The sequence below is a fragment of the Triturus cristatus genome, chromosome 2_2 (genome assembly GCF_964204655.1).
Source record: "Triturus cristatus chromosome 2_2, aTriCri1.1, whole genome shotgun sequence".
Classification (NCBI taxonomy): Eukaryota; Metazoa; Chordata; class Amphibia; order Caudata; family Salamandridae; genus Triturus; species Triturus cristatus.
Window position 1 is genome coordinate 431,019,310 of NC_140582.1, and position 23,091 is coordinate 431,042,400.

Sequence of the window (23,091 nt, forward strand, 5' to 3'; positions counted from 1 at the left end):
CTGTGGAGTTCGAAATGAGAAACTCCCAGCACCATATACTCTTTAATTGGCAGCACTTCAATTACAATGTCTAAGAATGGACTTAGACACTGTAGGGGTACAGGGCTCATGCCCCTATACCCTCACCACTGGTATAGTGCACCCAGCTAGAGAGTTGACTGACCTATGCCAGGGTAGTGGGTTGTAGGCATGGCACACAGATGTGTGCCATGTCGACTCTTCACTTTGTTCTGCACCGAAACACGCAGCCAGCAAAGGCAGTGTGTGAGTGTAATGATACAAGACCTTTAAGGGTGGCACTAAGTGCTGCAGCCCTTAGAGGCCTTGTCTGGTCACAGTGCCCTGGGTACCTGTGGTACCATTTCCCAGAGGCTGACCTGTGGGCAGAGATGCCAATTGGGTTTAGGCTTCAATGCAGTTTTAGGGAAAGTACATAGGCACTGGGTACCTGATTAGCAGGAGCCCAGGGCACAGTCAGTCAAAGTACATCAGCAATTCAGCAAAAAGTGTGGGCAACCATGCAGAAAGAGGGCACTGTGCTATGGGTCATTTTGAAACCAAAACTCATTATTTGAAGAAAACCTTGTAATGTTCTGAGCCCAATACTAGATGGCAGGGTCGTTTGATATATGAACCTACAGCACTATGGGCAGCAAGCAGATTGCTGCAGTTAAGTAATATGTTTGAGGCATATGAGCTGTAGATCGTATACTTATGCATAGATCGCCATCTGGTGTTGGGCTTGGATGTTTGCACTTTGTTTTTGTCTATATAAGAAGTCTTTGTAGTCATGTGGTAGGTGACTCCTCCTTAGGACGATAATGCGCATGGGCATCGACTCTATCTCCAGATTATTTTTTTCCGCCATCGGGTACGTATGTGATTTGCTGCGCTCTGGGTCGACATCAGTTTCAATCCCCCCTTTGACGCGCAATTCCTCTCCACTTGACGTTATTGTCTCGATCGCGTTTCCCTTTTGACGCGCATCTTTAAAAACTATTACCACATATGGATTTGCACAAGGTTTGTAATCTCTGCCTCTCCCTGGAGCACGAAGACAGAAACTGCGAGGCCTGTGCATCGTTCAGGTCGAAGAAAACCATCTGGGATCGTCGAGCTCGAAGTCAAGAAATGTCTTGCGGAAGCAGCTCAATTCCGGACATCTTCGGAGCAGATCCCAATGTCCAGCCAGAGCAACAAGGTGATAAAGAAGACATCTCTGTCTCCAAGGCCGACGACTCCGACGTCGAAGAGGAGAAAATCATCCCGGCTCAGCGGTCTGTGAGTACCGAAACCCCTCTCCCCAAAACCCAAATCTAAGGCTCTGGTAGCGCCCTCGGGTCGACACCGGCAACATATTTCAGACGCCCTGCCCTCGGGCCCAGCTATGAAACACAAAGATAAGCCTTCTGGCTCGGGCTCGAGGCAGTCCCATTCTGGTGCCGAAAAGTCACCTTTGGCATCAAAGCACAAGACCAAAGATGTGCCACGCCCTGATTCATTGGCACCGAAGACATCCCCGACGCCAAAACCCTCTGCATCAAAACATACCAAAGACAAACAGTCTGAACCGAAAAAATCTTTGGAGCCGAACACGGTCTTGGAACCGAAAAAATCGTCTTGAGCCGGAAAAAGCTGCGGAGCCACAAACTCCTATAAAACCTAAGGAGCTCAAGCAAAATGCCGCAGAGATTCGGTCCAAAGAATATTCTGACCAAAGAATATTCTGACCCAAAATTTTCGGCACCGAAAATAGACATTTTACCCACAGTCTGTACCTGACTTTTCGGATCAAAAACAAAACTTTTTATCTATCAAGAGACTGGCAAAGTTTTCGCCAAACCTCCAAAAACCAGAATACTAGACACTTCGGAGGAACCTGAAATACCTTTGAAGCGAGAGGAGATGAGTACTAACAGCTCTTCACCTCCTTCTCCTCCTCCAGCTGATCCATATCTTTTAATTACTCCACCACACTGCCCACAGCATACTTTCTCACCTCAAACACCAGATGATGAGGATACCGATGGGTGTGGGAATATAGACCCAGATGGGGATGATGATCATACCATCCCACACTAAATAGACCCTTGGAATGACACAGATCCTGACCCACATAATGACCCGGACCTCTATCCATCTAGGCCATCACCACCTGATGACAATATTGGGTTTGTGCAATTAATCAACAGGGCTGCCCAATACCACGGAGTACAGTTACATTCTGATCCCGTAGAAGAAGATTTTTTACTCAACTTTTGCACGTTCACAAAAATCCACGCACACCTTGCCAATGCTAAAGGGCATGCTCAAACATGCTCCAGAAGTGTTTAAACACACTGTCAGGGCCAGAATTCTCAACACCAGGGTAGACAAAGTATAATGCAGCTCCTAATGTCCCAATTTACATTAAAGATCAAGTCCCTTTAGATTCTCTTGTGGTGTCTAATGCATGCAAGAGGGCAAACTTGCAAAGTACAGGCGATACCCCCTTCCTGATAAGGAGTCCAAACTAATAAACATATCTGGTAAACGTATTACGTTAGAAGCGCGATATCATTGGCGGATTGCCAGTGCCCCAGCTTTAATGGCCAGGTATGACAGGGCGCACTATGATGAGCTTTAAAAGCTCATGCAACACCTTCCTGACCAGTAAAAACAAAAAGCCAGTGACCTTCTACAAGACGGGAAATTGATTACAAACACCTCAATTAAATGTGCGCTCGAGGTGTCTGAAACTGCATCTCGTGCCATTAAGACTAGTGCTTTGTTGCGCAGGCACACTTGGCTCCGGGTCTCCGGATTCAAACAAGAGGTGCAATCGGCCATTCTTGTTTGAGGCATGTGAGCTGCAAAATACATACGTTTAGGGCACGGATGTTTGCAGTTTGTTGTCTTAGAAGAAGTCTTTGTAGTCACGAGATAGGTGACTACTCCGATGGACGATACTGCGCATGGGCATGGACTCCATCCTCGGATTGTTTTTTTTTCTGCAATCTGGTTCGGATGTGACTGTGGCGCTCTGGTTCGGTACCATGTTTCCAAACCTTTTCGACGAGCCAGCCATCACCACTCAAGGGTGTTGTTTTCATTTGCGTGCCCTTCGATGCGCTAACTCTCAAATCCTCGATTTCCGGTCGTCTACGTGGGCCGCTGGGCCTATCTGCGCCATTCGGGCCTACCGCTAATGGAAAGGACTCCATTTAAAAAATTTCCCCAGTGTGGAGCTAAATTTCCACACAGTGACCACCACAAGGTCTGCAACCTTTGCCTCTCGCCAGAACACGAGGAAAATGATTGCCAAGCCTGCGCCTCTTTTCGATCCAAAAAGAATATCCGTGATCGCCGGGCTCGACGAGGCACCGGTGTCAGACAACGTTTTCGATGAAGGTCCGACGTTCCAGAGGCAGAGGATTCGGAGGAGCTCTACATTGTCTCCGAAGCTGATGGCTCCAACTCAGATTACCATATCACTCCAGGTCAACGAGTGAGTACAAATGCCCATGCCCCACCCGAAAAACAGAATGTTCTGGTCATAACTTCGCCTGAAGGCCTTAGTCGGGCCCTTACGAAAACTTCAGAAGCCTCGCCTCCAGGCCCAGTGACAAAGGAAAAGCCTTCCGGCAGCTCGGGACCGAGCAAGCCGCATATCAGTACCCAAAAACAGTCGTACCGAAATCTGGAATAAATCCTACTCCTGTTATGTCCAAAAAAGCCTCGGCATCAAGCTCTAAGGCACCGAAAGACCACAAGGCCTCAGATCCGAACAAACCTCAAACCTTCGGATCCGACATAAGATTTCCGGCTCGACAACGAAGCCAAAGGAGCACAAAATCCCACCTACGGGGCCAGAGCACAAATCCAAGCCACGTTCGGAACCGAAAAAATCGGCACCGAAAGGAGACAACAACCAGGAAAAACTGTTTCAACCAGACCTATCGATCCGAAACTAAAGACATTGCATGTGGACCCTAAAACAGGAGATATTGTTAGTTTCCCAACAAAGAAGAGGAAATTAGATACCTCACACTCTCCTGAGGTGCCTGTGAAACAAGGAACTTTGCAACTTCACCCCTAATACCCTCTTCTCCTGTTCTTCCTGCTAAGCCTTTGTCTCCTACAAAGTCTCCCATATTCTCTCCTAGACTCTCTCAGTGCTCACCCTTACCACCACAGGATGACGATGACCTAGGGGTCGGGGGGTAGACCCCATAATGACCCTTTAGATGACCCTGATGATGACATTTCTATACCACAGGATACATGGGCAGATTACAATGATCCTTCAGATCCTTCAGACCTTCCTGATCCAGATGCATACCCAACAAGGCCATCTCCCCCAGATAACAACATGGGGTTTAGTCAGCTTATTAATAGGGTTGCGCAATATCATGGCGTACAAATACATTCAGACCCCATGGAAGAAGACTTCCTGTTAGATACTTTTGCCCAGTCACAAAAGACAATACATAAATTGCCCCTGCACAAAGGTGTCAATAAACATGCACCAGACGTCTTTAAAGACCTTGTCGGGGCTAGGATTCTCAATCCTCGCATCGATTTTAAAAAAAAAAAAAAAAAAAAAAGAAATTATCTTATCTAGTCCAACGATCCCACCTACTACTCCCTTTAGATTCTCTGGTATTGTCCAATGCAAGAAAAAGTGCTAATTCACAAACCTCTGGTGATGCTCAACCTCCAGACAGTCTAAACTGCTAGATGCATCGGGCAAACGAGTTGCCTCCCAAGCAGCTAATCACTGGAGGATAGCTAATGCACAAGCACTACCTGCCAGATATGAGAAGGCTCGCTACGATGAGCTTGAGGACCTAATTCAATATTTCCTGACCAAAGCCAATGATCTGGTCCCAGGGGGCAAGTTGATTACAAATGCATCCATCAAATGTGCCCTCGTTGCAGCAGACACCGCATATAGATCTGTTAACACCAGAGTCTTACTACGTAGACATGCATGGTTGCGTTTTTTTGGTTTTAAACAAGAAGTGCAAACTACTATTTTAAATCAGCCGTTCGATCAAGAACACCTGTTTGGTCCAGCTGTAGACACAGCTTTATAAAAAATGAAAAAGATAGACCCTGCAAAATGTATGAGAGCATTACAGTCTCAACACGAGGTTCCTTTTGTCGCTCCTTTTATAGAGGCGCGTCCAAAAACATCAGTACAGACAATTCCTTCTCCTCCTACAAAAGCCCCACACAAACATCCCCCAACAAGGGATATTTTAGAGGTGGGTACAGGGGAAGAAATAAAGGTAGAGGCGGAGGTAACAACAATCGAACATCCTCCGCCAATAAACAGTGACTTCCCTCCGCTCCCTCCAGACCATTCCACGCCGGTCGGAGGAAGACTCTCACATTTCGTACCTATCTGGAACTCCATCACTACAGACAAGTGGGTAAGACAAATTATCCAGTACTGTTACTGCCTGGAACTTACCGCAACTCCCCCCAACATACCGCCCAAACAACGTCCAATGTCCACGGAACATCTAACGCTCGGCAAATAGGAAGTTCTCTCACTGCTTCAAAAACATGCAATAGAACCAGTTTCCCTCCAGCATCAAGGGACAGGGAGGGGTTTACTCACTTTACTTTCTCATCCCTAAAAAGGACGGTGCTCTCAGACCAATACTGGACCTCAGACCTCTCAATATATACATACAGACAGATCACTTTCACATGATCACTCTTCAAAAGGTCCATCCACTGCTTCAACAAGGCGACTTCCTTGCCACTCTAGATCTCAAGGATGCCTACTTCCATATTCCAATACACCCTGCTCACAGGAAATATCTAAGGTTCACAGTGGACGGACAACATTATCAGTTCAATGTCCTCCCATTCGAAGTAACCACAGCACCCAGAGTCTTCACAAGTGTCTCGCGGTAGTAGCCGCGCACTTGTGGAGACAACAAATTCTTGTGTTTCCATACCTGGACGACTGGCTGATAAAAGCCAAGTCATACAGTCAGTGTGTTCACCACACTCTCCAAACAACTCAGCTGCTCCACGACTTGGGGTTCACAATAAACCTCACCAAATCACATCTCCAGCCCCCCTACATACATCAGTGTCTAGGGGCCACAATAGACACTTCCAAAGCCCTTGCATACCCTAATCCTGCCAGGATAGCCAGAATGCCAACCCTCATCACAAAACTTCAACCCCAACGCTCACTACCGGCTCGAGTGTTCATGCAGCTCATAGGAATGATGGCCTCTTGCAATTTCATAGTACCTCATGCAAAACTTCAAATGTGCCCTTTACAGGAATGCTTACACGTCAGTGGAATCAGGCTCAGGTCATCTTTCAGATCTGGTTTTGGTGGACAGCCGCACACATCGCACTCTGCTGTGGTGGAACACACAAAACCTTTCCAAAGGGCGACCTTTCCTAGACCCAGTTCCACAAATATTGCTAACAGTGGACGCATCACTCACTGGCTGGGGAGCCCATCTCCTAAACCACACAATTTAGGGCAGGTGGACCACTCAACAAAAGGAGCTTCAAATCAATCACCTAGAATTACTGGCAATATTTCTAGCATTGAAATCATTCCAAATACATCTCATTAACAAATCTGTTCTTGTCCGCACGGACAATCTGACAGAAGTGTATTATATACAGAAACAATGAGTAACACGTTCTTTGCAGCTTTCTCAACTAGCGCAAAGATTGCGGATCTGCTAAGTTGTCAAACACACATTGTTTAAACAATATAAAACAAATATCATTATACTGAAAACAACACACAGGACAGTTCAAATTCAAAGTAAATTCTTTATATATGAATTGCGTCATTCATATATACATACATTAATATTACCCGAAAGGCCGTCAGGCAATAATGTGGTGACACGAGTGACAAAGTGAATACTAAGTGCTCGGTGACAGTGTGTGTGAAGGTGTGATATGTACAGTAGTTTAAAATCGAAGTTATTCGAAAGTGGCCAGGGAAATGCAAAAGTTCAAGCTGCGCAATGGAAGAGTTCTTTCTTTGGCGCAGATTCTATGCAAAGGTCCACAGAATAGTCGACGTTTCGACCCTAGTACTGCACTCTTGAAAGGTCAGTGCGGGTCTTCATCAGGACTTGAAAATAAGCGAGACGGCCTTGAAAGGACTAAATCTAAGGAGTGGGTGAGTATCCGGCATAAGTCTCAGGATTCACTCCAGTGGTATATCGTGTGGATGGGACGATCAATGTGTCTGGTGGCGGTATCAATTGGCTTACGAAGCGCTGTCTAAGTTCAAGCCCTTCTGTCTCCTTAATGTGGGTTAAACAGCTTCATCAGACGAAGTTTGTTTCTTGTTTGGAAAAACGAACCGCTGGCCTCTGGGTCCTGGCTCGTATGATTAAATCGGTATCTGTTGGCTTGCGAAGCGCTGTCTACATTCTGTCTCCTTAGTGTAAGTAATCTTGTTTTCTTCAGACGAAATTTATCTTATTCGGAAGAACGAACCGCCGGCCTCTGGGTCCTGGCTAGGCTGATTAAATCATACGAGCCAGGACCCAGAGGCCGGCGGTTCGTTCTTCCGAATAAGATAAATTTCGTCTGAAGAAAACAAGATTACTTACACTAAGGAGACAGAATGTAGACAGCGCTTCGCAAGCCAACAGATACCGATTTAATCATACGAGCCAGGACCCAGAGGCCAGCGGTTCGTTTTTCCAAACAAGAAACAAACTTCGTCTGATGAAGCTGTTTAACCCACATTAAGGAGACAGAAGGGCTTGAACTTAGACAGCGCTTCGTAAGCCAATTGATACCGCCACCAGACACATTGATCGTCCCATCCACACGATATACCACTGGAGTGAATCCTGAGACTTATGCCGGATACTCACCCACTCCTTAGATTTAGTCCTTTCAAGGCCGTCACGCTTATTTTCAAGTCCTGATGAAGACCCGCACTGACCTTTCAAGAGTGCAGTACTAGGGTCGAAACGTCGACTATTCTGTGGACCTTTGCATAGAATCTGCGCCAAAGAAAGAACTCTTCCATTGCGCAGCTTGAACTTTTGCATTTCCCTGGCCACTTTCGAATAACTTCGATTTTAAACTACTGTACATATCACACCTTCACACACACTGTCACCGAGCACTTAGTATTCACTTTGTCACTCGTGTCACCACATTATTGCCTGACGGCCTTTCGGGTAATATTAATGTATGTATATATGAATGACGCAATTCATATATAAAGAATTTACTTTGAATTTGAACTGTCCTGTGTGTTGTTTTCAGTATAATGATATTTGTTTTATATTGTTTAAACAATGTGTGACTAGGCCTAATGCGAAAAGCAATACTTTCACCCGACAGAACCACTGTTACCTTATAAACTTACTGCCCAGGTTCTGAGGGATACTGGGTTACCCCATTATTTGCTTAGAGAAGTTGTCAAACACAACAGATACACGAATGGGAACTTCATCCTCAAGTTCTTCATCCATTTTTTCAGAAGTGGGGCCACCCAGATATAGATCTGTTTGCCGCAGACGCAAAATGGCCAACCTTCGCCGCCAGGTATCCACAACCATTGTCCAAGGGCAATGCGATATGGATGAACTGGTCAGGCAGATTTGCGTACGCTTTTCCGTCACTCCCGCTCATTCCATTAGTTGTGCGCAAGCTCAAACAACAGTCTCTCAAGATGATCCTAGTTGCTCCAACATGGGCCCGTCAACCATGGTTCACAACACTCCTGGAACTCTCAGTAGTTCCACACCAAAAACTACAGCTCTTCCCAAAGCTGCTTACACAGAACCATGGAGAGATAAGGCATCCAGATCCAGCTCAACTGAACCTGGCAGTCTGGCCCCTGAAATCATAGAATTTGGTTACCTAAACCTCCCAACAGATTGTATGAACATTATTAAAGAAGCGAGACGCCCTACTACTAGAGCTTGTTATGCAGCCAAATGGAAAAGATTTGTCATTTACTGCAATAACAACAAAATTGACCCGCTAGATGCTTCAATTCAGAACAATATTTGCTGCATCTACAAAGATGTAATCTGGCATACACATCCATAAGATTAAATCTTGCTGCCCTTGCCCCTTACCTGCAAAAGAGACATCATTTGTCATTGTTATAGGGTACCTGCTATCAAAGCGTTCATGGAAGGCCTTAAAAGGATAATTCCGCCCACAATCCCACCCTCTCCAGTGTGGAATTTAAACATTGTCCTTGCAAGGCTCATGGGTCCTCCATTTGAACCTCTACACAAATGCGAACTGCAGTTCCTTAAATGGAAAGTAGCTTTCCTATTCACAATCACCTCACTCAGGAGAGTGAGATCCAGACTTTAACCATACAAGAACGATTCTTACAGATACATCATAACAAGGTGGTTCTGAGAACAAATCCAAAATTCCTTCTCAAAGTAATCTCTGCTTTCCATCTTAATCTGTTGAATTAAGTTTTCCCCCAAAACCAGATTCTGTAGCAGAAAGAGCTCTTCACACACTTGATGACAAAAGAGCTATACTTTATTACATTGACAGAACTAAACCTTTTAGAAAGACAAACCAACTATTTGTAGCTTTCTCTCCACCTCATAAAGGAAACCCCATCTCCAAAGCTGGAATTGCCAAGTGGATAGTCAAATGCATTCAAATATGCTTCCAGAAAGCAAAATGCACTTTAACAATTCTCCCTAGAGCGCACCCAACACGCAAACTAGGGGCTTCCATGGCATTCTTAGGGAGCATTCCCTTAGATGACATTTGTAAGGCAGCAGCATGGTCTATGCCCCACACCTTCACCAAACACTATTGTGTAGATGTGCAGGCAAAACAACAGGCTACTGTAGGCCAGGCTGTTCTTAAAACACTTTTTCAGACCACTGCAACAGGTACAGGTGACCACCGCTAGGGGAGAACACTGCTATACAGTCTATGCACAAGTATGTGTTCTGCAGCTCATAAACCTCGAACAGAAAATGCTACTTACCAGTATGCATCTCTTCTTGGCATGTAGAGCTGCAGAGATTCACACGCCCACCCACCTCCCCGGAACCTGTATCTGTTCCAGTATTATCTTACTTAGATACATTACACATGGACATCTTTTCTGTTTCTTACAAACTCCATCATTTCCCTTCATGGCGAAAAACAATCTGAGGATGGAGTTGATGCCCATGTGCACTATCGTCCTAAGGAGGAGTCACCTACCTCGTGACTACAAAGACTTCTTCCAAGACAGAAACAAAGTGCAAACATCCGAGCCCAACACCAGATGGTGATCTATGCATAAGTATACAAATCTACATGCCGAGTGCAGATGCATACTGGTAAGTAGCATTTTCCTTTCCATAATCTTTCATCCATAGCTCATTCAGACTTGTGTTTGGAATGTCCACTAATGGACCGAATTGGAAAGAAGGTGTAAAAGTTTGCAGTGATCCATGCCTTATAGGAATGAACAGTTAGTCTCAACAGCCTTCTTTAACTTCCACACAGCTCCCCATAGTCACTCCATGCTTCCCTAATCATGGAAACTAAAGTTAGATTTCTCTGAAGTGCAAAACCTTTAATCAGCAAGCTAGCTGAATGTGCCTGGGGACGGTTATGATTGAATTATCCAATTATTCTACATGGGTGGTGAAAAAGCTTTTACTACTTTTATATTTAAATCATGGACAATCTGTCCAGCTGCACGCCTTCTGTTCTAATTATATACTTTTTATCAGTAGCCTCTTACTGTAACATAAAACTGTATTATATTTCACCACAGTTATTAGTTCAAGCTGTTAAGAACTTCCATATAGCAGCCATTCAAACTGTTGAGCATTTGTTTGTGTCTGTGGTGTAGCATTTAAAGAAAGTAGTGCTGTCGTTTGAATACATGCAGTATGCCAAGGTGTCTTAGTATGCAATTTGGCCAGTAATACATTAGACAGTAGATTTTGGGGTTTTCAAAGAGACTGAAAAGTGCCAGTCTTGCCTTTCAAATGTTTTCTTCAATGGTGCATAGCATTATGTGTTTACAGTGGGCTGACATGGTTGCTTTGTTTTTTAAGGAAGGGAACCAGTTAGAATTGTGAAAAATATTTGCTTATTGATATAATGCAGATCATTATATCTTTTCCCATTTAATTTTTGTTTGTAAATAGATGATGGTAAAGAAGAACCTCCCACCACATTATTGTGGGTGCAGTACTATTTGGCTCAGCATTATAACAATATTGGACAACCATCTATAGCTCTGGATTACATCAATGCGGCTATAGATAGCACACCAACCTTGATAGAACTCTTCCTTGTAAAAGCTAAAATATACAAGGTAATGTATATATTTCATGTAGGGCTATGTTTTCCATGTGAAACGTTGCATTTTATTCCTTATGACTGCGTTTGGGAGCTGGTGATGCAGCACTCACACGAGTCCCACTACAATTGATGTCTGTATGTGCTTATTGTGACTAATTAGAATGTAGCCTTTGAATATTCCAACATGAAATCTTATGAAATTTCACCTAATATGCATAGTTTTGCCATCTAATGGTAGGGTCTGGAAGTTTTTCACTACAAATGTTTTTTTTATCTACTCATGCTGAGCATCGACTTAGAGGCTGGATATGACTTCAGGCATAAGCCTTCCATTCCCCCTTACTTGCCCACCATTTCAGATTATTTGTCCACCTTTGGGTTTGTAGGTGTGACCAGAGATTTCACGTAGAAGTTGTCTGTTTGTTGAAAAATCTCGTAAGGACCTCAAAACAGTTGAGGGAATACCGGAGCTCATTGCTCAACACTAAAAGTTATTTTGGATGTATTGTGGGACTCGGACTTGCTTTGAAGTGGCTTGAATGGCAATTTGTGGAGGTGGTAGTCACTAAGATTCCACAAAGCCATTTTGGATTATGAGCATAATCTTCATATTTTGTCCACACTTTCTTTGGCTCTGTCCTAAGGATCCGGATTTTCAGCTTCATACAAATTGCTCCTCTCAGGTTTGTGCTCCCATCAGCCTCGCAATTCAGCTTCCGGTATCGCCCTCTTCTATTCTGCCACACTAAGCTGACGTGTCAGCAAAGCCATGGCCTCGCCCTCTTCTCCTGAGGTTGCATCTTCCGCTGCTGGTGAGGTATGGAAATGACCCGACCGAAGCCCCTCTCTGCACTAGCTCCTGAAACCTAAGTGCTGTCCTTTGAAATCTGGCAAGGCTGGCAAAGCTCAGGCTCCATACACAGACATAGCATGTCAGCTTAGATGCAAACTATCTCTCACCTCTTTTCAGATAGAACCATTTCCTATGGCTTTTTAAATGTAGATAGCCTACCCAGCCAAGCCCTAGTCTGCTCCCTTTAGTCAAGCTGTTGCAGTTTTGTTTTGCTGTTGCGGCTATTTCATTGTCATAGCTGACAGAAAAGGCCATTTATCAATGGAGAAGCAACAGGACCAAATGATGAACGAAATGCTGAACAATGGAAAAATTCACCCCCAGTCACAAAGATCTGGGTTTAATCCATCGTTCTTTTGCTCACCACCCCACCCCAGTTTGGACCCAATCATATGCAAATTAGTCAATGATGGATTTAGGCCCAGATCTCTGTACTGGGGTAAATGCATGGCATTGTTCAGCATTCCGTCCATCAATTATTCCTTTAGCATTTATCAATACAGGGCAACAATGGGGGCATCAATTCAGTATTATGTAGGGCTAGGGACCACCGGTACAGGAGTGTGGGTGATAGTTTAATCCCCTTCACAAGGCAGCTGTCTTTGTGGATGAATGTATGTAATATAGGCACACTATCATGAAAAATGTTTTAACAAATGTTAGTCACTACATGTGAGAAAGTGCCATCTTTCTTGCATGGTATGCCCCCACTTTTTGCTGAATTGCTGATGTACTTTGATTGGCAGGAGCCCAGGGCACACTCATTCAGGTACCCAGGGCCCGTGTTCCTTCCCTAAAACTGCATTGAAGCGTAAACCCAATTGGCATCTCTGGCCACATGTCAGTCCCTGGTAAATGGTACCCTAGGTACCCAGGGCGCTGTGACCAGAGAAACCCCAAAGGGATGTAGCACTTATTGTGCCACCCTTAGGGGCCCCTGTACCCTGACACACACACACTCTGCCTTTGCAGGCTGAGTGTCTTGGTGCAGAACAAAACAGCCGACATGGCACACATCCCTGTGTGCCATGCCAACAACACACTGCCCTGGCATTCCTCAGTCACCCCTCTAGCTGGGTGCCCTATGGCAGTGGTGTGGGTACAGGTGCATGAGCCCTGTACCCGTACAGTACCCAGGTCCATTCCTGGGCACTAAGTGCAGTGCTGCCATTAGGCGTATATGGTGCTGGGAGGTAGTCATCAAGAACTCCACAGCACCATAATGGCAACGCTGTAGACTGAGAAGTTTGGCATCAAACTTCTCAGCACATTAAATCCACACTGATGCCAGTGTGGGATTTAATGTAACATGCACGAGAGAGGGCAACTTAGTTGCCCCCTGAACCTAACGCACAACCCGCGTCCTAACTGAGAGGCTGCTTAGGCTGCCACCCAGCAGACATGTTGCTTCCCCCCCTGGGTAGAGAGCCATCCCCTCTCGTGGGCCTGCAACAATGCACATCCTGGTCGAGGTGCTAGGCATCCTCCCCCAGGATGGGCAGGGGAAGCTTCAAAGGCATGCCGCCTTTGTGAGCCTCACCAGACCACTTGCTGTACTCAGCAACTGGTCCCCACCGGTTCTGGCCCCCACTCTGGCTGGAAGACCTAAGTGAGGAAAGGGGTGTGCCAGCCTCTGCCAACCCCACCCCTCAGGTGGGGAGACGAGGTGAAGCACAATTCCGGGCTCTCGCCATATTGAGGATGAGGAGCCCTACCCAATCAGGACTAGGCTCCTGCCCCCCTCCCACTGGAGAGTGGCAGGATAGGGGGTGTACCCACCCCAGGGAAGGGACCCATTGGTCCCTGCCCTTTACCTACCTGTAACGCCCCTAAATTTAGTATTAAGGGGCACCCTGACCCTTCCTTCCTCAAATCCTGATTCCGAAACAAGAACAAGAAGACCTGCCATGCAGCTGCTAACAAGAGGACAGCACCAACTGACTTTGCCCCAGCCCTACAGGCCTGTCGACCCTCGAACCTGCTCCTGCTAAATCCCGGCGTCTCCTAGGGTCAGCAACCTCAAAAACCCCGGAGGACCTGACTGCCTTGCTCATCTAAAGACTGGGACAGCAACAAACCCTGGTGCCAGCCAGGAACCGCGAATCCAGCGAACTCTGCACCCGCCGAACCCGGCCTGTGCCTGAGTGAACAAAGACCACAAGGACTTCCCCCCCGGCGACTGTGACCAAGAATCCAGCACCCAAGGACCCTACTCCACACTCCTGACGATGCCTGCAGCCTCAATACCAGGGACCCCCCCCCCCCAACCACGACCAGCAGAGGGTAAGATTTCGAGACGCCAAAAGACACCCCGGAGCCCTGCGACCCCCTGTGCCCAACTCCTGGGTGCCTACCTAACCCACAGCTTCCCAACTTACCTCTCGAAGTGGTGGTCGCACCTGAAGAATCTCAGTCCGTGTTTGCAGCCTTTGTTCGTCTTGCAGTTTTCCCATGGAAATCCTTTGAGCGCCTGACGGCTCAAAAGCACCCTGCACCCAGCCGCCCCAGGGCCCCTGGAAGTGCAGCATCTGTCCTACTCTACTTCCCCACTTGCCCTGTGTAAGTGACCAGGAGCCCAGCTCCCACAGCCACGTGGCCTGCCTGCTAGCAGCCACCAACCAAAGGCCTCCTGCCCGCCATAGGCTAACATTGGGCCTACTCTCACTGCACCCGGATGCCCCTGTGCCGCTGCGGGTGTAACTGTACCTACCTGATCCTGGGAGACCCCTGAGTCTAACCCCAGAACCTTAACTCTGCCAGTTGAGTACTTACCTGAAAGCCGCTAACTCACATGTTCTCCATAGGGTAACATTGACTGGTTTTCACTTGGAAATTCTTCTAAGTGTCGAGTTTGGAAACTTTGAAATATTCACAAAAATCACCTGATCAACAAAACGAAATTACTCACCTGTTACCAGGAGAGATCCCTGAAAAGTAATTACAACTGCGATTTTCCGGTAACCAAACTTTCCTCCATAGGATAATATTGCCTGGTTTTTGCCAGAAATTCTTCTAAGTGTTGATTTTTGAAACATACAAATATTCCTTAAAAATCGCATGGGTAACAAAAACTATTTCTTCCACTGTTTACATGAAATGCACCAGGGCTGAATCCAGGATCCAGCCCTGAGTAAGAAAAACCTAGTTGATATTACATTTACTTAAAGATTCCCATTGAGCTCAATGTTATAATTGTGTTTAACTTGTGTTGCCTATTGCAACAACTGTAACTATTGCATTTAAAAGTCTATTGCTTATTAAAAGTATACAACTAGAGCATCTCATCTGAGAAAGTATTTATATACCTAACTGTGGTTCTAAAATAAAACAATATATTTTTATATACAAACCAATTGGCCTAGAGTTCAGTTCTTGAGTGTGTGAGACCATTTGCTGACTGGGTGTGTACATCAAATGATTTACACTGTCCTCTGATACTGCCTTACTGCTCGACCAAGCTACCACTTTAGAGAGTAAGGTTATATCTAACTTTAAACTCTGCCAAACCTCTGGGGACTCTGTACACACAGAACCTTACTTTGGTGCACTATAGACAGACACTTTCTTACACTACATTCTTACAGTAATTATACTAACATATAATGCACAATGCCACACACGACTTGTAGGTGAGTGGTCAGATCATGTAGCCCTGAGGTGGGATTGAATAAGGCTTGTGCATATGATGTTAAGGTAGGATTTGAAGGGGGGAGGAGGTCTGAAGAGAAGCAGAAATTAGACAGTTTGTGTGCGACAGTGAGCACCTAACTGGTACAGATGCGTCTCTTTAGCTAAATCAGGAAAAATAGTAGTGTTGATCTTTTGTAGTCATAGGTAGCTACTCTGTGGTTCAATCAGATAATAGGGCCAGTCTTCTCCCCTAATTGTATTTCTTTGAGTACATGCGAAGAAGTGATTAAGTTGAAGATGTGGGAACTGTCTTTCTGATGGATTTCATATTGAGACAGAAGGAAATAGAAGGTTTGACCGAAGTGGTCTGAGAGTTGTTGGGATTGCTGGGTGTAACATAAACAGGGACTCTGGCGGATGAAAAGGAAGAGTCTGCTTCAAAGACTTTAAGATTTGACTGTTCAAGTAATAGGATATGGGATATGGAGGGGAGGAGTGGTGAGTGCTAAGACAGGAAGCTGATTTAGTCAAGATGGTAAGTGGTGAAATTGGTGAAGTAATTTAAAGACCGAGATCAGTTCAAGTGTGGAAGGAGAGATGAGCATTGAGTGACGAAACTGGTTGAGGGCTTGTCTAGTATTGGGGGAGTGCTACCTCTCAAAGGCAGGCGTACTGAGGGAGATGAACATCGAGTGCATATGTGTAGGTTTATGAACAGTTTAGCTGGGGCTGAGGGAGATGAGAGGATCAAGGAGGTTGATGGATATTTGGATTGTTGAGGAAGTGGAGAGTAGGTCAGAGTGCTGCTTGAGGAGGCAAGAAGGGAGAGATGTACACAGGGTAATTGGTGAGGGAGTTTGGGCGGATGACTCAAGGGAAGGAATGTTGGGAGAGAAGAGGTTATATGTGTTATGCTGGAGAAGTAGGGAAAATAGTGGGGTATGATAGTGAGCCAAAATTGTTGGTGTTTAAATAGTTGGGGTGAAGAGTTTGGTAGTGTGTTTGAAAGATAGTTGAATATTGGTCCAGAACAAAGGAATGCACAATTACAGTCGTTTTTAATTGCTGTTTATTCCTTTTTATTTTTATTATACATGCACATGACATTTCCTTTTGCAGCTCTTATTTCAGTTCTGCGAATACACATCTTTACATCTTAATGGCACAAGTGCTGTTAAACCCAGTGAGCGTATCAAACAATTAAATCAGTTATAACGAAGTAAGCCACACCCATAGCAGCAATTTCTTAAAGACAAAATACCATTAGTTAGTACCAGATACATGGTCAACAGAGATATAACTGTATTCAGTCTGTTGATTGGTGCCTGCTTTAAATTATACTGAAGGGGATATGTGTATTTAATGCAAAAGGTCAATCAGCACTCAATTCCCCATCACTCAGACCTACCTTGATCGCCACACTTTGCTGGCCCGCAATCCATCGCATAGGCCTTATCACCTGTGCTGGACAATAGTATACCTCCAGTTTCGGCACTTCAATGCCATCTTGATTCAGAAGCCTCATCTATGGCATGGCCAGTCTCTTTATTTTTATTTTTTTGTCGCCCAGATTCTTTTAGGAGGCTGTTAAGCTCTGTGAAGAACACCTTTTTCAATTAGACTGTGTAGAAAACTGGCTCTGTATATACTATACCAAAATGAGGTATAGTGTGCACAGAGTCCAGTGAAAGCCCAAAGGTAGACAGCGGTAAAGTTAGCACCTTACTCTCTTTTTGTGGTAGTGTAGTTGAGCAGTATGGCTTTATCAGAGGACAACGATTTATTGTACACACTGTCACCAAATGAATTCACACACTCAGACTGAACTTCAGATCAATTGTTTTTGTATATAAATATTCTTTTAGTTATTTTATTTCCTAGAACCAAGCAAGTCTGGCTCAGCTTAGTGTTAAACACTTTGCAGTAAATATATAGTTGGAATACAGTTCGGATTGTAATTGTATATGCACTTTGCTTTGACTTACAGTATTGTTACTGAGAAATGCAATGCTTTGTAAATACAGTACATAAACTTTGAATAGGCTTTTTAGTAAAATGACCAGTGCATTACTTTCAGATTACTTTTATTACACAGTGTAGTATACCTGGATCCCACACTGAGACATTTCCTGTAAACAGGCAAGTAAAATCGTTTTTGTTAGTACAGTTTTAAAAAGGTTCTTTACGTTTTCCAACTTCACACTTAGAAACTTTTCATAGAAAAACAGTCAATGTTATCCAATGGAGGAAAATAGTGTCTCCTTTTTCCAGCCACCAGGTCAGGCAGTCACTCTATGGATACAGTAGTCAGGCAGGCCAACTGGAAAATCAAAGATTTCCATTTATGAAGCCGCAGCCCCGAGTACACCCTGAAGTCCTCCATAAGCCGTAATAACCTCCGGATCGCTTCACGAAGCGACAACAAAAAGGGCATCTTCCGCATAAAGAGAGATCATTTGGAGCGATTCTCCCATCTAAATACCCCACTGTTCGAGATCCATGCCCGCCCATTTTGCCAGTGATCCAATGGCTAGCATGAATAATAGTGGCAAGAGCAGGCAGCCCTGTCGTGTGCCCCACTCCTGTGTCCATTCCTCAGAGTGATTCTGCCCCCCCCCCCCCCCATTCAAAATCAGACCTATTTCAACGTCCCGCACATTGGGGGCAGGAGACCTGCTCATACGCCTCTTCAAATACCTGTAGCCGTGGCTGCACCAGTTTTATTGAATATCACTGGTAAAATTCTGTTGGAAAGCCATCCGCTTCCGGGGCCTTTGATCCGGACATAGCCCCCAAAGCTTCACAGATTTCCGTGACTGTCAGCGGAGTGTCAAGTAATTTCACTCCCGCAGTTGGGAGGCGCTTCAATTCTAATCTCTCTAAGAATGGCACATATTGTCCCGGATCGACTGTCGCATGTGCAGTGTACACTGTCTGCAAATGTTGTTTTAAGGCTCTCACTCTGTCCTCGCTGGTGCGCACCATGCTCCCCTGCCGCGTCTATCAGGCACGTCATCGTGGGTAATGACTGCTCTTTCCTTACTATCATGCCTGTAGTCGGCCAGACTTATCCCCCTCGGCATTCAGTCGTTTGGTGGTATTGGCGCAGCGTATGTTTGTCTAACCTGTCCCATAGGTCTTTTATTCGTTTGTTTAACAATCGCTCTCCGGGCATGCTGGGTTCCCTGCCTGAACTTCCGCCACGGTGCTCTGCTTCTCCCTCAACTCCCTTTGTAGCTGGCTGCGAACCCCGTATGTCAAGGCTTTTCCCACTCCTCTGACTACCGCCTTTAAAGCTTCCCGTTCTGTGGCTCTGCTAGTCGTCCCACTCCAGATGATTCTCATGTAGTCTGTCAGTGCCTCAGACAGGGTTTCCCTTCCCACTTGCAGCCGACACCAAAATCCTGTCCAACCTGCTATGTGTGTTGTGAGTAGGGGAGAAGCACGTGAATAGTTTCTGGGCCGGGTCCCTTTCTCGCCAGACATCCTATGTCCAGTTCCCTCATAATTGCTCGGAGCATCCGAGTCATCTGAGGCTTAGGGCTGTACCTATCTAGGTCTGGGTCTAGTATACAATTGAAGTCCCCCATCCACAGCAGCGGTATGTCTAATTCTGTAGTTAAGTCTTGTATAACTTGAAAGAACAGAGGGTCATCTGTGTTTGGGGCATATGTATTCAATAGGAGGATATCCTGACCATCTAGGGTTCCCCGCAGGATTACAAAGCGGCCATGTAGATCGGCTACCAAGTATGTAATGGTAAATGGTATCCCAGGGGCTACCCTCACTAAGGTCCCCCTGGCGTATGTAGAGTAGGATGAATGGAAGAGCTGGCCTCACCACTTCTTTGCTACCCTGTTGACCTCCGCATCATCCGTTTGTGTCATTTGGAGGCAGGCAACAGATATGTGGTGCCACTAAACGAAGAAATGGATTATATAGCGTTTGGTACAAGTGCCTAGGCCCCTAATGTTCCAACTCGGAAATGTAACTTCTGATGCCATGATAACACCGCTGAACCATTCTACATCTTTCTCTAAACTGTCTGTCCCTCAATCCCGCTCCATATAAAGGTTGTGATCCCAATAAAGCTTAATTTTCGTTGGAGTAACCCTATCAATTCCTGCACCCTCCCCTAAGTCTCGCTGTCCCCCAATCCCCCCCCATTGCATCAGCCGAGCCCACAGATTCCTTAGTGAACTTAAGACACCCGCAGTCACTCTCGCTCAGCCCTTGTATGAGTCAGACATTCCACAATGCTCGATATACTCAATCAATGGCTCCAGGTATCTGAGTCTATCCGGAACGTTTCTCAGTCTCCTTACTGCCGTTAAAGTTTCCAGTAGCGTTTCTGGTGCAACCTCCTCTGTCGGATGCAAAGCTTGTGATTGTTCGTCCGATGTTGGAGTCTGTGGTACATCCGGTGATGATGGGGTCTGCTCGTCCAGTGCCCCCATCTGCATGGTGCCATCCTCACCCACAGTAGTTCTATGTTTCGTTTGTGTATTCGTCCCTATGAGCTCTGCCTCACTTTCCATTCGCTTTGACCCCTTTCCAGGGCGGAAACCTCATACCTACTTGATGTGGTGCTGCTTCTTGGGGGGGAGTGCACCTCCAACCACTCCAACGCCTCTTTTGTGGAGTCGAAAAAGTGAGCTTTGCCTTGCATCAGTACTTTTAGCTTTGCAGTGTATGAAAGCATATACTGGATTTGGAAGTCCCAGGAATGTTTTTCTTTGGTCTTGCACCTGTTTTGTGTAGTCAGGGTAAATGGAGATGATGTTGTTCTCAAAAGTAAAGTTCTGTTGTTCTCTTGCGGCTCTCAGGATACAGTTCCCGTCATGGTAGTTCAGTACTTTGGCGATGATAGCCCTTGGCTGTGCTCAGTACTTTGGCGATGATAGCCCTTGGCTGTGCTTCCAGGGGAGGGGGTGGGACCAGCGCTCTGTGTGCCCTATCTATTGCAAAACATTCGGACAGCCCCTGGGGGCGTAATTGGCTGCTTATCCATTGTTCCAGAAAGTGTTGCGCGGACCCTGTCTCCACGTATTCTGCCCTTCTGCATCCTCAGCTTGACTCTCCAGGGCTTTTGTAGTCCGACATCTGGGATACCTGCTTCTTGAGCATCACTACCTCCCCTCCCTTGAGGTCCACTATATCCCCCTCAAACGTTGTCACTTTCTCTGATATCTTTTGTAGGTCTGCTCCCAGGAAATTAATGTGCTTAGAGACTGTTTCAATACGAATTTCAAGGGCCTTCCTGGACCCCTGTATAGCTGCCAATAGTTCAGCACGGGAAGGCTCAACCTCATTGTCCTCTATTACCCCTTCTTTACCACCAGTCTGCCTTATTTGCGAGGGGAGGTGGGGGGGAGGGTTTTGTTGCGTGTTGGCACCTATCGACCGTGTTGCCTTGTCCTTGCCTATCTCACCTGTCCCCAGAGGCACTCGCTCTGCTGAAGCCCCCGGGTTCCTCACCACACCAGTTGCAGGGTTCTCCCCTTATGCTGTATGAGCAGGCTCTTCTATGTCTAACTCTTCCACGGGGCCTGCAACCGCTTAGACCCCCGCTGTGTCCCAGGTTAAAATTGCCCAAAGGCAGGGGATCACCAGTTCAGCTGTGGGAGCCGAGCCCCGTTAGGATTCGCTGTCTCCGTGCCCTCTGACGATCTTCACTGTCTCCAGAGCGGACACCACCATGAACCGTGTTATCACTCTTATTCCTGGGTACCCTGGCCAGTGTATTGGAATATGGCTTAGTCGCACATACAATGCCGTGACCGGCGCCGCACACGCACCAGGGGGGAGCCCCTGCCCGCTCAAGCACCCGGTCCTTCAACAGCGCACCAAAGATCTCTCTAGATATTCTCTCAGCTAGGGCCAAATGTGTGTCTCCCCCCCCCCCCCCCCCCCAAAGGGCAGCCCCCTCACACCCACCAACCTGCCGTGCCCCCACCCAGGCTCCCGGTCAGATCAGTCCACCCACGGAGGCACAATACCCAGGGGGTAATCACAGCCGCAGCACCAGGTCCCCTGCCTCATGTCGTTTTTGTCACGTCAATTCAGCGCCCCCTGGCCCACAGCTCTTTCCGTCGGGCCCCTGAGTCACCCCCCCTTTCCCGGGTTGGGGGGGTACCGAGGCTGCAAACCCCATTCGAAGTCTAGCGAGATGAGCCCCTCAGCCGTGGCCCTCCGTCTAAGCCACGGCCCTGAGGCCACAGCCGCGTCTCTTCCGTCACCAGCACCAAGTAAACAAAGCAGGGTTGCGGGATCTAGTCGCCACCTAGTCACTCTAGGAACATTCTCGGTAGGTCGGAGGATCTATTTGACAGGATTTAGCAGGATTTATGGGCAGGCCGGCCAGGGGTGCTCAGACACTCACGTCCCCCCGCCTCCCCCACCATAGGGTAACATTACTGTGTTTGAGGCTCATGCCTTGAATCTGAAAACTGTCATTTTCTACTATTTTTACTCTAAAATTTGATAACCTCTAAAGTACTTACCTGATACCGATAATCTTGATGTCAAAATTTATATTAAAACATGTTATGTTCGAGGCATATGAGCTGCAGATCACACACTAAGGATAAGATCGCCATCTGGTGTTGGGCTCGGATGATTGCAGGTTGTTGTTGTCTTCGGAAGAAGTCTTTGGTCACGAGATTGGTGACTCCTCCCCTGGATAACAGTGCGCATGGGCATCTACTCCATCCTCAGATTGTTTTCTTCCGCCATTGGGTTTGGATGAACTTTTTTCCACTCCAGCAGAAAACTTATAGCAATCACTACAACTCTCATAATTTCAAAACTCGACGTCGAAAACCATATCGGACCGACTCCAGACGCGGCTGATGGAAAGGACACCTTTTAAAAAATGCCCCCAATGTGGAGCAAAGTTCCCTCATAGCGATCACGAGGTCTGTAATTTGTGCCTTTCACCAGACCACAACGAATCCAGCTGTCCAGCCTGCGCCGCATTCCGTTAGAAGAAAACCATCCGGGACCGAAGAGCTCGACGCCATATCATGGCCAAGCTGGTTCCGGAACCAGAAGACATCTTTGCACAGGATGTCCCTGACGATGACTCCGAAGATCTCCAGATCGTGTCCGAGGCCGACGATTCAGATCCGGGGCAGCCTGTGAGCACCAGCCCCCCTACCCCAACACCACCCAAAAAGACATTGGTCAAGACTCTGCCGGAAGTACAAACCTCCATTCTTGCTCAACCCTTTAATCAGGAGCAACTATTCGGCCCTGCAGTAGACACTGCCCTAGAAAAAAGGAAGAAAGATAATGAGACTGCCAAATCT

The 23,091-nt window shown here is 46.4% G+C and overlaps 1 protein-coding gene across 2 annotated transcripts in view; it reads left to right on the plus strand.

Annotated features, from left to right (window-relative positions):
* NAA15 (N-alpha-acetyltransferase 15, NatA auxiliary subunit) overlaps positions 1-23,091 on the plus strand; it is a 703,732-nt gene that overhangs the window by 375,162 nt on the left and 305,479 nt on the right. For both annotated transcript variants that reach the window (XM_085641522.1, XM_085641523.1), the window contains one exon: positions 11,142-11,311. In XM_085641522.1, coding sequence (XP_085497648.1) covers positions 11,142-11,311 — 170 coding nt within the window. The remainder of the gene's footprint in view (positions 1-11,141; positions 11,312-23,091) is intronic.